Genomic DNA, 13,840 nt, shown 5'->3' on the forward strand with positions numbered 1-13,840 from the left:
AAATTAGGGCTTTTTATTACTAAGTTTCGAGATTCTTTGTGTATTCTGGATGAAGTGAAGTGAAGTGTTAGTCATTCAATCTTGTCTGACTCTTTGCAACCGCATGGAGTGTAGCCCTCCAGGCTCCTCCGTCCATGGGATTCTCCAGGCAAGAATACTAGAGTGGGTTGCCATTCCATTCTCCAGGGAATCTTCCTGACCCAAGTGTTGAACCCAAGTCCCCTGCATTGCAGGTGGATTCTTTACCCACTGAGCCACTAGGGAAGCCCATATTCTGGACACAAATCCTTTATTAGATATGTTTTATAAATATTTTCTTCCTGTTTGTGTTTTGTCCTTTCATTTTCTCACCTGCATCTCTTAAAGAACAAAAGTTTTTAATTATGATGAAATTTAATCACAGTGGCTGCTGTGATTGAAGAAATGATTTTTTAAATTTCATTTAATTTTAATCAAACTTAAAAAGTCATATGCAGCTAGTGATTATCATATTGGATGGCACAGCATATTAATGACTAAATGTACTTTCAGTGAACAATGTGTACATTTAAAAAATTCTTTTATTATTCCTTGTTTGGATTACATTTATTGATATAACTTTATGCTTGTTGAATCCAATAATAAAGATTGAGGCTTGCCTTCTATGAATCATTTTTTCTTTTTAAATTATTTTTTATCCTATTTTATTAATGCATCAGTTTCATGATGCTTTGAAAATTTAAAAACCTGGTTCTTTACCACACCCCTTCATAGGTCACAGCCTTATCGTGGTAAAGGGGCTTGAGTAACTCAGTGAAGCTACAAGCCATGCTATGCAGGACCACCCAAGACAGACGGGTCATAGTGAAGAGTTCTGACCAAAAAAAGTCCCTTGGACTGCAAGGAGATCAAACAGTCAGTCCTAAAGAAAATTAACCCTGAATATTCACTGGAAGGACTGATGTTCAAGCGGAAGCTTCTTTGGCCACCTAATGCGCAGAGCCAATTCATCTGAAAAGACCCTAATGCTAGAAAAGATTGAAGGCAAAAGGAGAAGGGGGCAACAGAGGATAAGATGGCTAGATAGCATCTCTGATTCACTGGGCATGAGTTTGGGCAAATTCTGGAAGATAGTGAAGGGAGCCTGGCGTGCTGCTGTCCATGGGACAGCAAAGTTGGACATGACTTAGCTACTGAACAACAGCAACCTTTACCATAGGCAGTCAGAGAAGCTCTGAACTAGAGAGATATTGTACATGGGCCTGTCTTCCTGCAGAGGGTATTCCTCATTGTTAATCCACCAAGTGGCATGCTGAAGAAGGAAGTGACAAATGGGGTGAAGGAATGAAACACTATTTTAGAAAATGTGGTCAGAGAAAGCCTTGATGTAACAGTGACATTTGAACTGGGGAAAAAGCATTCCAAGTGAAGGGAAAAAATAGCAAAGTTTTGAGAGTTTGGGAAAGGGCATGGCATGACCCAGGAACGGAAAGGAGACCAGTGTGGCCGGATGTGAGGACAGAGGGAGGGTGGTGAGAGATGATCTGGAAAGGGAGCGCAGAGCCAGATTTTGCAGTCACACAGACCTCCTCTCTTCCCTCCTACGTTACAGATAAGGGTTAGTGAATCACAGGCACCCGATATCTGTGAAAAGTGTGTGAATATGTCTGAATAATGGCCTTATTCAAAACACACTTGACAAAAAACAACCAAATGTTATTTTACACTTGGCTCTGGTTCTACAGAAAAAAATTATCTCTATGTGCAGCCTGAGAAGTGGACTGAGCAATAAGAACTCTCACAGGAAGCTAGTGGGTGGGGTACCCACACCACAGATTAAGACAGGCTCAAAAAGTTATATAATTTGCCCAGATCACACGGCTAACAAAAAACAAACTTGTGTCCTTTCTACTCTGATACTTTTCTTCAAAATGAGCCCCAAACAGCCCTTTTACCAACGTGGAATTGTCTGTATTTTCTTTTGGTTTTGGTAATGATATAAATGGGCACAGAAATATCACATTATAGAGACTTGCACCCATTTTGGGAAGCCCTCTTCTGTGTTAGTTTCCTGAAGCTGCTGTAACAAACTGGCACAAACTTGGTGGCTGAGAATATAGAAATTTATTTTCTCACAGGTCTAGAGACCAGAAGTTCAACATCAAGGTGTCAACAGCACCATACTATCTCTGAAGTCTCTAGGGGGCGATCTGTTCCTGCCTCTTTCAGCTTCTAGTGGCTTCAGCAGTACCTTCTTGGCCTGTGGCTGCCTCATTGCAATCGCTGGTCACATGACTTCACTATGTTTGTCTCTTCTAGGGACAACTGTTGTTGAATTTAGGGCCCACTCAGGTAATCTAGGAGTTCCCAGGTGGTGCTATTGGTAAAGAACCCACCTGCCAATGCAGGAGATGTAAGAGACAAGGGTTCAATCCCAGGGTCGGGAAGATTCCCTGGAGGAAGGCTCGGCAACCCACTCCAGTATTCTTGCCTGAAGAATCTCATGGACAGAGGAGCCTGGCAGGCTACAATCCACAGGGTCACAAAGAGTTGGACACAACTGAAGTGACTTAGCACACACAGATAATCTAAGATGAGTTCACCTTGAGCTCCTTAACTTGATTACATAGGCAAAGACCCCTTTTGCAAATAAGGTCACATTCATAAGTTCTGAAAATTAAGAAGCAAATGCATCTTTGTGGTGGGGGCACCGTTGAACCCACCGTACCCTCCCTGTGCCTCAGCCTGAAAATTCTCGCCAAGCAGCCAGCGAGACTCATCAGACTCAGTTCACTTCTCTTCTCCCTGAGATCTCTGGTCTACATTGCCTGTTGTCTGAAAAATATCATTTCAAATATTTTGCTTAGTTTTCTAATTCTTTGAACTGGAGAGTAAATCCAATCCCTACTCCTGCCCTGTAGCCAGAAGCAGAAGCTACACCCAAAGTGAAGTTCATCGAGCCTGGAGAACTTTCCTATCTTGCTTACAGCTGCATCATCAGTGCCTGTCAAAATAACTGGAGCATAGTAATCTTTCCATAGCCATTGATGAGTTAATGAACAAATGAATTAAAAGGAAGTTAATCTAAGTCCTTAATCTTTCTAGTGTTTGGGACCAAGTAGCCACAACTCCTTTTACCTCAGTCAGTTGGGTGAGTTTAGGCCATCTCTCCTTAGCAGAATATCCACTAGCTTAAGCCAAATTGTCTTCACCAATTCACTCATCAGTCCCCAAAGTCTGACTTTCACATTTAATGCAAAACAATAAAGATACACAGCACTGGGAAATTTAAGAAATGCATCTATGGAGCACATTTTGGGTAATGATTTATAAGAAGTAGGTTTTGCCTGCATTTTAAGTAAAATAAACACAGGGTATTTGTTGGGGGAAGGCTGATATGAGGAAGGCGAGTTAGTCATAGTATTGTCACAGGGAACTGAGGCCAGATCCTGTGTTGATGGGGAAAATGTGAGAGGCAAGAGATAAGAAAGAAGTTTGTGTATTGAAGAAAACTGCTGGTTTCTACTTTTATTTTTATAGTCACACACTGATTAAAAATTTTAAATTATTATCATAATCAACAGCATTTATGAGAGCATCTTCTACGTGACTGTTGGACTTGTCCAAATATCTGATTGTCTTGAATGTAGAGCTTTGTTTGTTTTTTTAATTTCTTATATCAGATTTTTAATAACAAATATAAAACAATAGGCTTATTATGATAAGCCTAAAAATACAGAGGTAGAAAAAGAACAAGTTAGAAATCTCCTACTGCAATTGGAAATTGAAAGTGAAAGTGAAATTCACTCAGTCGTGTCTGACTCTTTGTGACGCTATGGACTGTATAGTCCATGGTATTCTCCAAGCCAGAATACTGGAGTGAATAGCCGTTGCCTTCACCAGGAGATCTTCCCAACCCAGGGACCGAACCCAGGTCTCCCACATTGCAGGCAGATTCTTTACCATCTGAGCCACCAGGGAAGCCCAAGAATACTGCAGTGGGTAGCCTATCCCTTCTCCAGGGGATCTTCCTAACCTAGGAATTGAACCAGGGTGTCCTACATTGCAGGTGGATTCTTTACCAGCTGAGCTACCAGGGAAGCCCCTGAGGGAACCAATATTAATGGTATATCTTCATATACCTTCCTCTGTTCCTATGAACATACATAAACATGTTTATATATACAGTAGGTGGTTGCTGGTTTAATAAAAATGTAAACAAATGAAGCATATAACTTTTTCCATTTGTTAATAGAATCATCCTACCAAATAAATTCATATAGATTTACTTCAGAGTTTTAAATCTAGAGTATGAATTTGCTACCATTTATTCAAGCTGCTCCTCAACTGATACACATTCAGGTGATTTTGAGGCTTTTTTCCCCACCACGTATAATACTGCTGTAAACCCCCTTGCGATTGCACACTGTTTTAATTTTATCGTTATGGATATCTGAGCCCTGAAATGCAACCTTTCAAATGCTACTTCCTTCCCCCATCCTCCCTGTCATTTGGAGAACAGAGTTGAAGGGAGACTAGAGATGAGTGGGGAAAGCCTGTAACGACTCCAAACAGCACATGGGCAGCAGCCTCCTGCTACAATATTTACGTGCTATTCCATTGAGATGGCACGCTGCTCACATGACCCAAATGCAGTTCTCACTCCCCCAAGAATACAGCCGAATCCAGACTGCATTGGCAGCTCTGCACATGCTCTGTTTGGCCCTGTGAATCCTCACTCACCCATTGAGATTTCTTTTGGTTTAAAGCAACACACCAGCTGCTGAATCTCCGTGACCTCCAGTATTTTCCTGGCCCAGATCCAAGGCAGGTGGCCCTCCATGAAAACGATTTTTCAGGGTTTGAGCTTTTTTTCTCTCTCTCTTTGTTGGGGGCTAGAGAGTGTATAATAACTTACACACGGGGATAGCTGATGAGTGAGACCATAAGAAGTAAGTCTTTTTCCTGTCAGGTATTAGAGGAATAACATTTACCTATTTTCATTATTTGCCTTGACAACGACCTGCAGCTCTAATGCACACTGAATTCTCAAACAGAGGGCTTGGCAGGGGCTGCTGTATCTGACTGCTGTGTTGACTGTAACGTGTGAGACAGTGTTTTCTCCTCTCTAGAGACCTGGATTCATTCTGATGGTAGATGATGAGACAGGCAACCATGGATTTCAGTACTCCATCTGTGTTTGATCAACAAAAAGGTAAAAACGCTGCTTTAACTTATCCTTTGGTTCTTTGCATCTTTAGTTCAACATAGGGATTTGCAGTTTACAGGGAGAGTGTGTGTGTGTGTGTGCGTGTGTGTGATGTGGAAAGAGGATTTCACATAGGAAACAAACCTGTTCTAAATGTTCACTTCTCATTTGATAAGCATTTGCAAGGGAAAAACAAGCTTATGGTCTGTTAGTCTTGTTAAAGTGCTCCTACCTACAAATTTTTAAAATTGCGTTTCAAGCACACCAGTTATTTCAGATAGCTTTTTGTTCAGATCTTTAAAAATACATACATTATAATAAGTAACATAAAAAGAAAAAATCATATGTATATTTCAGTCTACTAATCCAATATTGCATTGCTATAGTTTTGTAAATATCTCTTGATTCCCTCCAGGAATAGATGTTGCCCAAATTTATCTTGCTGCTGATGCATTATCTCCTCTGAGGTTGTGTAATGACTTATCACTATGTTATTATTTGCAGTGAAAGGATATATCTTTCTGATTCCCAATTTCCAATGTGGAGGTAATTTTCCACATGAAAAAAATTACTGTGAAATTCACCTATTCTTATTAAAAAACATGTATTCAGCCATACAGTTTATGCATGTACATTCTGCATATGAAGTTTGTGTGTGTGTGTGTGTATATATGTATATATATATGTATACCTATGTGTAATCATGCACCTTCTCTTTGTAAGTATAGGAAATTTCCATTCTCTAAGTGTAATAAATATTTTTAGAAGATTTTTTTAAAATATCTGATACCTAAACCACTTTCAATAACATCTGAGTATTCCTCAGAATACTAAGATCCTTTGATTATTTCATTGTTTTGGCTATACCGTGAAAATGGTGGTCCATGAAAGACTCATTAAGAAAATTCCTTTTTCCCCCCTTTTCCTGCTCTAGGCCATAGTGTGTTTACTACCTATTCTTCAAGCTACATCTGGTTTCATGGGTGAATTATTTTAGTTCAGGGCTTTGTCAAGTTACAGATTTACATTTAGATTTCTGAGTAATTGCCTTATACATAAGTTTGTGTGTCTCTTCAGAATGTGCCGATTCACACAGTATTTGGATATGAACACTGTAGACAGAGTGATTGTTACAGCTGTGCCCACAGCAGCCTTTCCCTTTGTTTGTACTACTGATGGCAATCAGCAAGAGTAAAAATATGCTGAAATCCAAAGACCTCAAACTGGCTAAAAAATGACATTATTGAATTACGTAATCCAAACAGGAACACAATAGGTTTATTTATTAAGACTAATTTGAGGGAGCTAGAACTGCGTACGAAGAACTAATCCTTCATAATGAATTCATCTATTCCAGCATTGTGGTTCCTAACAAGACTGAGGCCAGAACACAGTGAAAATGTTAATTGATAATATTTATTTTCTTGTAGCACCTTTCACGTGAGCAACTCATGACTATTTCTCCACTGCAGGCCGGATTCTCCCCCTTGTAAGCTAACTCTTTCCCTGCGACTTCCATCTTTATTTCTCAATCGTTTCTCTCCAGAAGTGTTGTGGTATGGTGGAAATAGCACAGGCAGAATAGCTTGGAACTGTAGAACAACTGCGTCTTCCTGTGTGACCTTAGCAAGTTACCTGACCTCTCTGGGCCTTAATTGCCTCAGCAGTAACTTAGAAGAAATGATGCTTACCTAGCAAGGTTGTTGTGAGAATCTAAAATAATGTATAAAAAGCATCTGTCACTTTGCCTGATGTACATTAGGAAAAAATTGAAGTTGCTCATTCATGTCTGACTGTTTGTAACCCCATGAACTGTAGCCCACCAGGTTCCTCTGTCCATGGGATTTTCCAGGCAAGAGTACTGGAGTGGGTTGCCATTTCCTTCTCCAGGTGATATGCATTAAGTACTTTCAAACTGTGGTTGTTTTTGTTATTATTTTCATTAATATTATAATTAATATTTATAATTTATTAAACCCTGAACTCACCTCTCTATCTCTGGCTCAAATTTAGCAGTCTTCAGGACAAATGAGGATTTAGTTAAGATCAGTTGACCAGATTACATTAATTTTTTTTTTTTTAGAACTCCAGGGTACCATTTAGAGCAGCCCGCAGAATAACTGAATGATAGCTGAGTAGTTCTGTTATCATGTTAATCCTGTTATCATGTTAAAAATACATATCCTGTTATAAAAATATATATCCTGTTATCATATAATTCTGTTATCATGTTAAAAACATGAAAGGTCACGACAGATTTAGACAATTGCATAGATTCTAAATATTATATTGTTGGGTAAAACCATGGTGAAATGACTTTCTCTTGAAAAGTTGAGTGTGGTTGGTGCTTTAGTAGAGGATTTTCCTGGAATTCCTGATATCTGGGGAATCAAAACCCTAGTGGCCACTGGCTTTACATGCAGATGTGGACAAAAGACATTACATCTGGAAAGATCTTAGAAGTCATGTAAGACTGCTGCAACAACGGTGCCTTTATGGAACTGGCATTTATGTATAACTTTGCGTCCTGTTTTATTTTACCTTCAAAAGAAAAACATTTCAAAAACCAAGGAAATCCATGGTATTCTCCACAAGTGGTTGACATTTGACTGCTTGTTTGAATTACATATGGAAACTCATTGACAGGGTGGATTGTTCCTGGGGTTGGCTTGCTTTTTTATTTTGTTTTTATTTTTGATTTTGAGTCATTGCATCTTCTTTCAGCTGTTAACCATCAACAGGGCAAGGAGATGGGGAAGAAATATTGCATTACTGTTTGTAAGCTTTTTTTATTATTTTTTATTATGATTATTAAAGACTTGACTTTCCTCATCACTATGAGATTACAGATCTATCTAGATGAAATATAACATTGAAAAAAAAAAAAACTTGGTCACATATAAAAATCACCTATCCAGTTTTTGAAAATGTTTATGCCCAGATCCCATCACTGGGTATTCTAGTTTAACTGGTGAGGGACATGGCCTGAAAAAGCCCCCAGGAAGTTCTAATGTACAACAAATATGGAGAAGCACTCATTCCATCTATCCTCCTAACTTCTCGGATGGGAAAAGTGAAGCACAGAGAGGTTAAAATGTGGGCCCGCTTATGAGAATGGCTCACAGCTAAGTAGCAATAGGGGGCTTCCCCGGTGGCTCAGTGGTAAAGATTCCGCCTGCAGTGTTGGAGACGCAGGAGACATGAGTTCAATCCCTGGGTCAGGAAGATCCCCAGAGGAGAAAGTGGCAACCCACTCCAGTATTCTTGCCTGGAGAGTCCCATGGACAGAGGAGCCTGGCAGGTGACAGTCTATAGAGTTGCAAAGAGTTGGACATGACTGACTATCACTCACCAGGCTCCTTTGTCCATGGAATTCTCCAGGCAAGAATACTGGAGTGGGTTTCCATTTGCTTCTCCAGGACACGACTGAGCACCTGAACTATAAGTAACAAAGGGGACTGAGACCCAGGTGTCCACTATCCAGACAACAGAGTCCGAGGTTTCTTTTCCTAGGCAATCTCTGGTCTTAATAGCTACTTTGAGGTGGGGGTTGGGCTCAGGTAGCTTTGGCCTATGGTTGCCCAGAGAATGATCAGCAATGAGCACTTGGAAAATACTAATGTATAATGACCTTTGGGTTTTCCAGTTGGCTCTCATGGTAAAGAACCCGACCTCCAATGCAGGAGATGTAAGAGACCTGGTTTGATCCCTCACTGAGGAAGATCCCCTGGAGAAGGAAATGGCAACCTTCTTCAGTATTCCTGCCTGGAGAATCCCATGGACAAAGGAGCCGGGCAGGTTACAGTCCATAGGGTCACAAAGAGTTGGACATGATTGGAGCGACTTAGCATGAACACATGCACAATGACCTTCAGAGCACAAATTAAAATCAGGTAGATTTGGAGTTCTTCCAACTGCATTTTTCTATTTTTCTCATTGGTAGAGGTATTGGTATTTTTCTCATAAGACAACCCTATGCCAGGGTCTTGGGAACAGATGGACATTTGCTCTAGGCCAGTCTCAGTCCTCATCCCAGTTGCGTGAACTTGGACACACTGGTGATCTTCTGGTCTGTAAAATGTGGGTAGTGTTCTACATTCACAAGGTGACTGGGAGGCTCAAGGATTGTGTTATCTGTCTGACCAAGGGGGTTCAGGCCATATCTCTGGCTTTCTCTGTGAGGAGGAAGCCTGGGTCTTCACAGCTCTCCACTCTGGCTTTGTGCTTCTTCCTCTCACCATGGCAACATCTCTCTGGGCCCACGTGCTCCTGGCTGTCTTCTCTCTCAGAGCCCACACGCAGGGAAGGACCTGTAGTAAAATCACTTACTACAGAACACAGAGACTCCTACTGAAGCTGAGACTTCAGTTACGTAACTGAAGACATTTGCATGAGGGCTCCGAGAGAAAATCATACTGAGAAAGGTGCTCCCAAGGGCCTCGCCCAGCCCAGCCCAGCCCTTCCTGGCTCTATGAGAAATGTTTGAGCACGGTGTTCACAGGGGCCTGTCGGGGCAGTGGCCCACCCTCTACCAGGTTTCTCTCTGGTAGGGTTGCTGAGAGAATGTGAGGAGGAGCTCAGCCCTCCAGCCCAGATTAGTGCAGAGCGTCCATGTTCTGGGGCTGCTACAACAAATTACCACAAACTGGGAGGCTCCCAACAACTGACATGTAATCTCTCCCAGTCCTGGAGGCCAGAAGTATGAAATCAAGATGTCAGCAGGCAATGTACTCCTTCTGGAGGCTCTAGGAAAGAATCCTTCCCTCCCTCTTCCAGCTTCTAACCTTTTGTGGCTTCATCACTGCAGTCTGCCTCTGGTCTTCACGTGGCCTTTTCCTCTGTGTGTGCGTCTCAGAGCTCTCTCTGCCTGGCTCTTATAACAACACATGTGATGGCATTAGGGCCCACCCAGATATGCCAGGATAAATATCTACTCTCAAGATCCTGAACTCAGGCTTTCAACATATGAGGTCATATCCCCTCTTTTGCCTTCTAAGGTAATATTCACAGGTCCCAGGGACTGAGACATGGAGATACCTTTAGGACCACCGATCAGCCTACTTTATGGCATGAAAAGAGGTTAGATTTCAAGTTCCTTCTCAGATGTATGCAACCTCCTCAGTGGGGTTTTGGTAAAATCCATTCCTATTTAAGCTAGAAGGAAGTTTGGCATTTGAGAGATGGGGTGGAAAGAAATATGAGATAAAATGGCAAAACTGAGATCCAAACCTAAACCTGCATGACTTCAAAACCCATCTTCTTTCTACTGCAGTACTCTTCCTTGATCAACCATTTATTTTAATGAAGAAGTAAGATATTAACAAAAATTAAAATTAATGAAGCCTATGTTTTTACAATCAAGCTATTATCCCATTGTATTGTGGAATTTAATGCTCCCACATACAGATGTCTGGTTTTAATTTCCAACTTTTCATCCAAAATGGGAATTCTAAACAAAATGAACTTAGAGTGCCTAGATAATGCGTTTTGCTGGAAAAGCAAAAGTTAAAATTCTGCTCTGACAATCAGATGCCTCCAAAGGAAGAATAGGCAAATTTTCCCAGGGACTTGGGGAGGGAGTAGAGAAAAGGCAGTCAGAGGAGACTGGAGAGAGCGGGGACAGTTTGAGCCCAGCACAGATCTTGAGCGAGATGAAACCGGGACCACTGAGCTGAATTTTGTGATAGATTTTCAGACTGATGGTCCAGACAAAGGAAGATTTGATGGCAAATGACCATTCCAGTTTTAAAAGGAGATTATCTGTCATCTTTGGGAAAATACTCAACCTTCTCCCTCTCTTGGTCAAGAAAGAGGAGCCTAGGGAAGAAGAGATGGAAGAAGAATCCTTTTTCCAATCTTCTTGCCCATTCAAGACCTAACCCAGGCAAACATATTAACAGGAGGCCTGCCCCCTCCGTCCTCTGCCTCCTTTGTGCAGTCTCTCTGCAGTACACAGAAACCTCTTTCCCACCCGCCGACTCCTGGGAAATGATGTGATGCATCAGTCCACTCCTGGCTCCTCTACTGGTCCTAGCTAGAGGGAAAGTGAAAGTGGCTCAGCTGTGTCCAGCTCTGTGCGACCCCATGGACTATAGAGTCCATGGAATTCTCCAGGCCAGAATACTGGACTGGGTAGCCATTCCCATGCCCTTCTCCAGAGGATCTTCCCAACCCAGGGATAAAACCCAGGTCTCCCACACTGCAGGCAGATTCTTTACCAGCTGAGCCACCAAGGAATCCCAGCTGGAGGGAAGCCCCTGACTGATCTTATCCAAACAATTACTGTTCACAGCCTTAGAGAGCCAGGAAACCGAAAGTGATTCCGTGGGTGAGGGGAGTGGTGTCATTGTCAGCATTCTCTAGCACAGGACAGCCGCAATGTCCTCCAGAATAGGGCCTCTGGCCTGAGTATGCATCACAAGAAGGAGAATCTGGGACTGGTATGCAGAGGGAATGAAGGCCCACCTGGTGAGCCAGGTCTCCTGAATCAACCCTGATACTGTGTCCCACAGCTTGGCTAGATCAGCTTCAGAAGGCAAACCCTCAACTTAAGCCCCTTGTCTGGAAGTCAGCTGGGTCACCACACTGAGCTTTTCCTACTGTTCATTAACATTCATTATATTATTCATAATCTTCACCATCTCTGGTCATTAACTTCACATTTCATTAGTTACAGCTGTGTTGAGCAACTGATATCCGTGAATTTTCCTGCTGAGGTAACCATTTGGATGCAAGGAGACTGAAGGAAAAACCAGCAAAGTTGTAGCTAGTTTTATTACAAAACTAGTAGAATAATGAACATTTCACTCATCCCCAAATATGGGATAAGGTGAGAAGGTAAGGGTCTAGATACACTGAGACCCAAGATTGGTGTAAAAAAGGGTGTGGGCTCAATACTGTCTTGCACAAAGACCACATCCAACCATACTCATCAGCCTACTATATCCCTGAAAGAGAGCATGGCAACCCACTCCAGTGTTCTTGTCTGGAGAATCTCCATGGACAGAGGAGCCTGGCAGGCTACAGTCCTTGGGGTGGCAGAGAGTCAGACATGACTGAACAACTAAGCACACACAAGCCTAATGCATAGGTTCGTGTGCTTAGTAAGGGCCCTCAAGTTTGTTTTCTCTATGTAAAAACTTTAAATATCAGTTGCTTCTTGATGAGGCTGCTCTTATTTTATTGGGTTCATTGGGGGAGGAAATGAAGAGATAATGTTCCAGACTACATGGGAAATATTTCCATTTCTAAAAGTAGCCTCAGGATCTAAAAATATACACATGTAATATTTAATAACATTCTGATGCTTTTCTAACCTCTTGTTTGAAAACAATTTTAAACTTAAACATTGTAAGAATGGTATAAAGAAAACTGTATATCTTTTAACCAGATTCACCTAATATTAACATTTTACCCCATTTACTTTATTGTTAGCGCTTTCTCTGTCTCTACATCTCTCAGTCTTTGCGTGTTTCTCTCTCTGTTTCTGACTCTCTCTCTCTGCCTCTTTCTCTATATGTATGTATACGAGAATTTGTGTGTATACCTGAGTATATGCTCTTTTGTCTCATCTGCCTGCATTCCAATTTTGTCTATTGATCCAATAATGTCTTTTACAGCATGACCCCCTCCGAGCCCCAACCCAGTGCCAGATCCAGTCTAGAATACTGCTATAGACTTTGTCTTTTATGACATTGACATTTTTGACTTACAGTCTCTCCCTCTTTTTTAATACCAAGTTCCTTCTTGTGGGTTTGTCAACACTTCCTCACAACTAGATTAGATTATGCATTTGCAGACAGAACACCACATGGGTGATGTAGTCATCTCAAGTTATCACAATATTATTTAAATTCTTTTAGAAGGTAATTTGAGGTTACCGGCATTGCACTATTAGATATCAACTGGTTCTTATGGAGTTCTTTAAATACTCAGGTTTCTTTCTATATGTAAAACTAGTGTCACCTTCTTCAAAATATTCCAGCAATACAGAAAAGAATTCAGTATACAAAGTGCTGTATTCTCTTAACTAGCACAGGGCTCTGTTCTTCAGAGGTTCTCTTGGCCCCAGCCTGTTCCCAGCTTCTCAGCTGCCAGTATGGACCCTAGCAATTCATCTTCCATGTGGGTATGGAGAATAGCTTCTATAGGGAAACAGAGATCAGGACAAGAATATTAACCAGTAGTGATAATTAGAAGAAGAATAATAACTCTGGCTTATTAAGCAGCTCCCATTTATTCATCCAGACACCATGTGAAACTTTTATGCCTATCATCTCACTTGATCCTCAACACAGCCCTTGAGAGAGATTCAATTTCTAGTCCACCTAAGGTTACATGACTTATCCAAGGCCACATACAACAAAAACAAAGCTGCAATTTTAACTCTAGTTTCTGACCCTCAAGCGCTCTTCACACTCCTATTCACCATGAAGTTATACTCTCTGCATTCTTATAACACACCCCATCAACCCCTTTGTGACTCTTAGTACAAAGGAAAATAAAGGTGATGGTGGCTAAATCTGCTCAAGTTTCCCCAGGGCTGGGCTTTCATTTGAAATGAGCTCTGCACAGTGGGTTCAGCTTAGTGACAGGTTGACCTCCTCCATTATAAGAATGGATCCATGGCAATCTGCCCTTAGAACAAAGAAA

General features: G+C 41.4%; 1 protein-coding gene across 2 annotated transcripts in view; it reads left to right on the top strand.

The window, feature by feature from the left end:
• Window positions 1–4,510: 4,510 nt before the first annotated feature.
• Window positions 4,511–13,840, top strand: part of ANKRD55 (ankyrin repeat domain 55) — a 112,116-nt gene continuing 102,786 nt past the window's right edge. The window contains exons 1-2 of one of the 2 annotated variants that reach the window (XM_069555951.1): window positions 4,511–4,806; window positions 5,112–5,194. In XM_069555951.1, coding sequence (XP_069412052.1) covers window positions 5,137–5,194 — 58 coding nt within the window. In that variant the 5' untranslated portion in view covers window positions 4,511–4,806; window positions 5,112–5,136. Of the gene's footprint in view, window positions 4,932–5,111; window positions 5,195–13,840 lie in introns of both variants that reach the window. The other variant, XM_069555950.1, reaches the window with a different exon arrangement.

This window comes from Ovis canadensis, chromosome 16 (genome assembly GCF_042477335.2).
Source record: "Ovis canadensis isolate MfBH-ARS-UI-01 breed Bighorn chromosome 16, ARS-UI_OviCan_v2, whole genome shotgun sequence".
Classification (NCBI taxonomy): domain Eukaryota; kingdom Metazoa; phylum Chordata; class Mammalia; order Artiodactyla; family Bovidae; genus Ovis; species Ovis canadensis.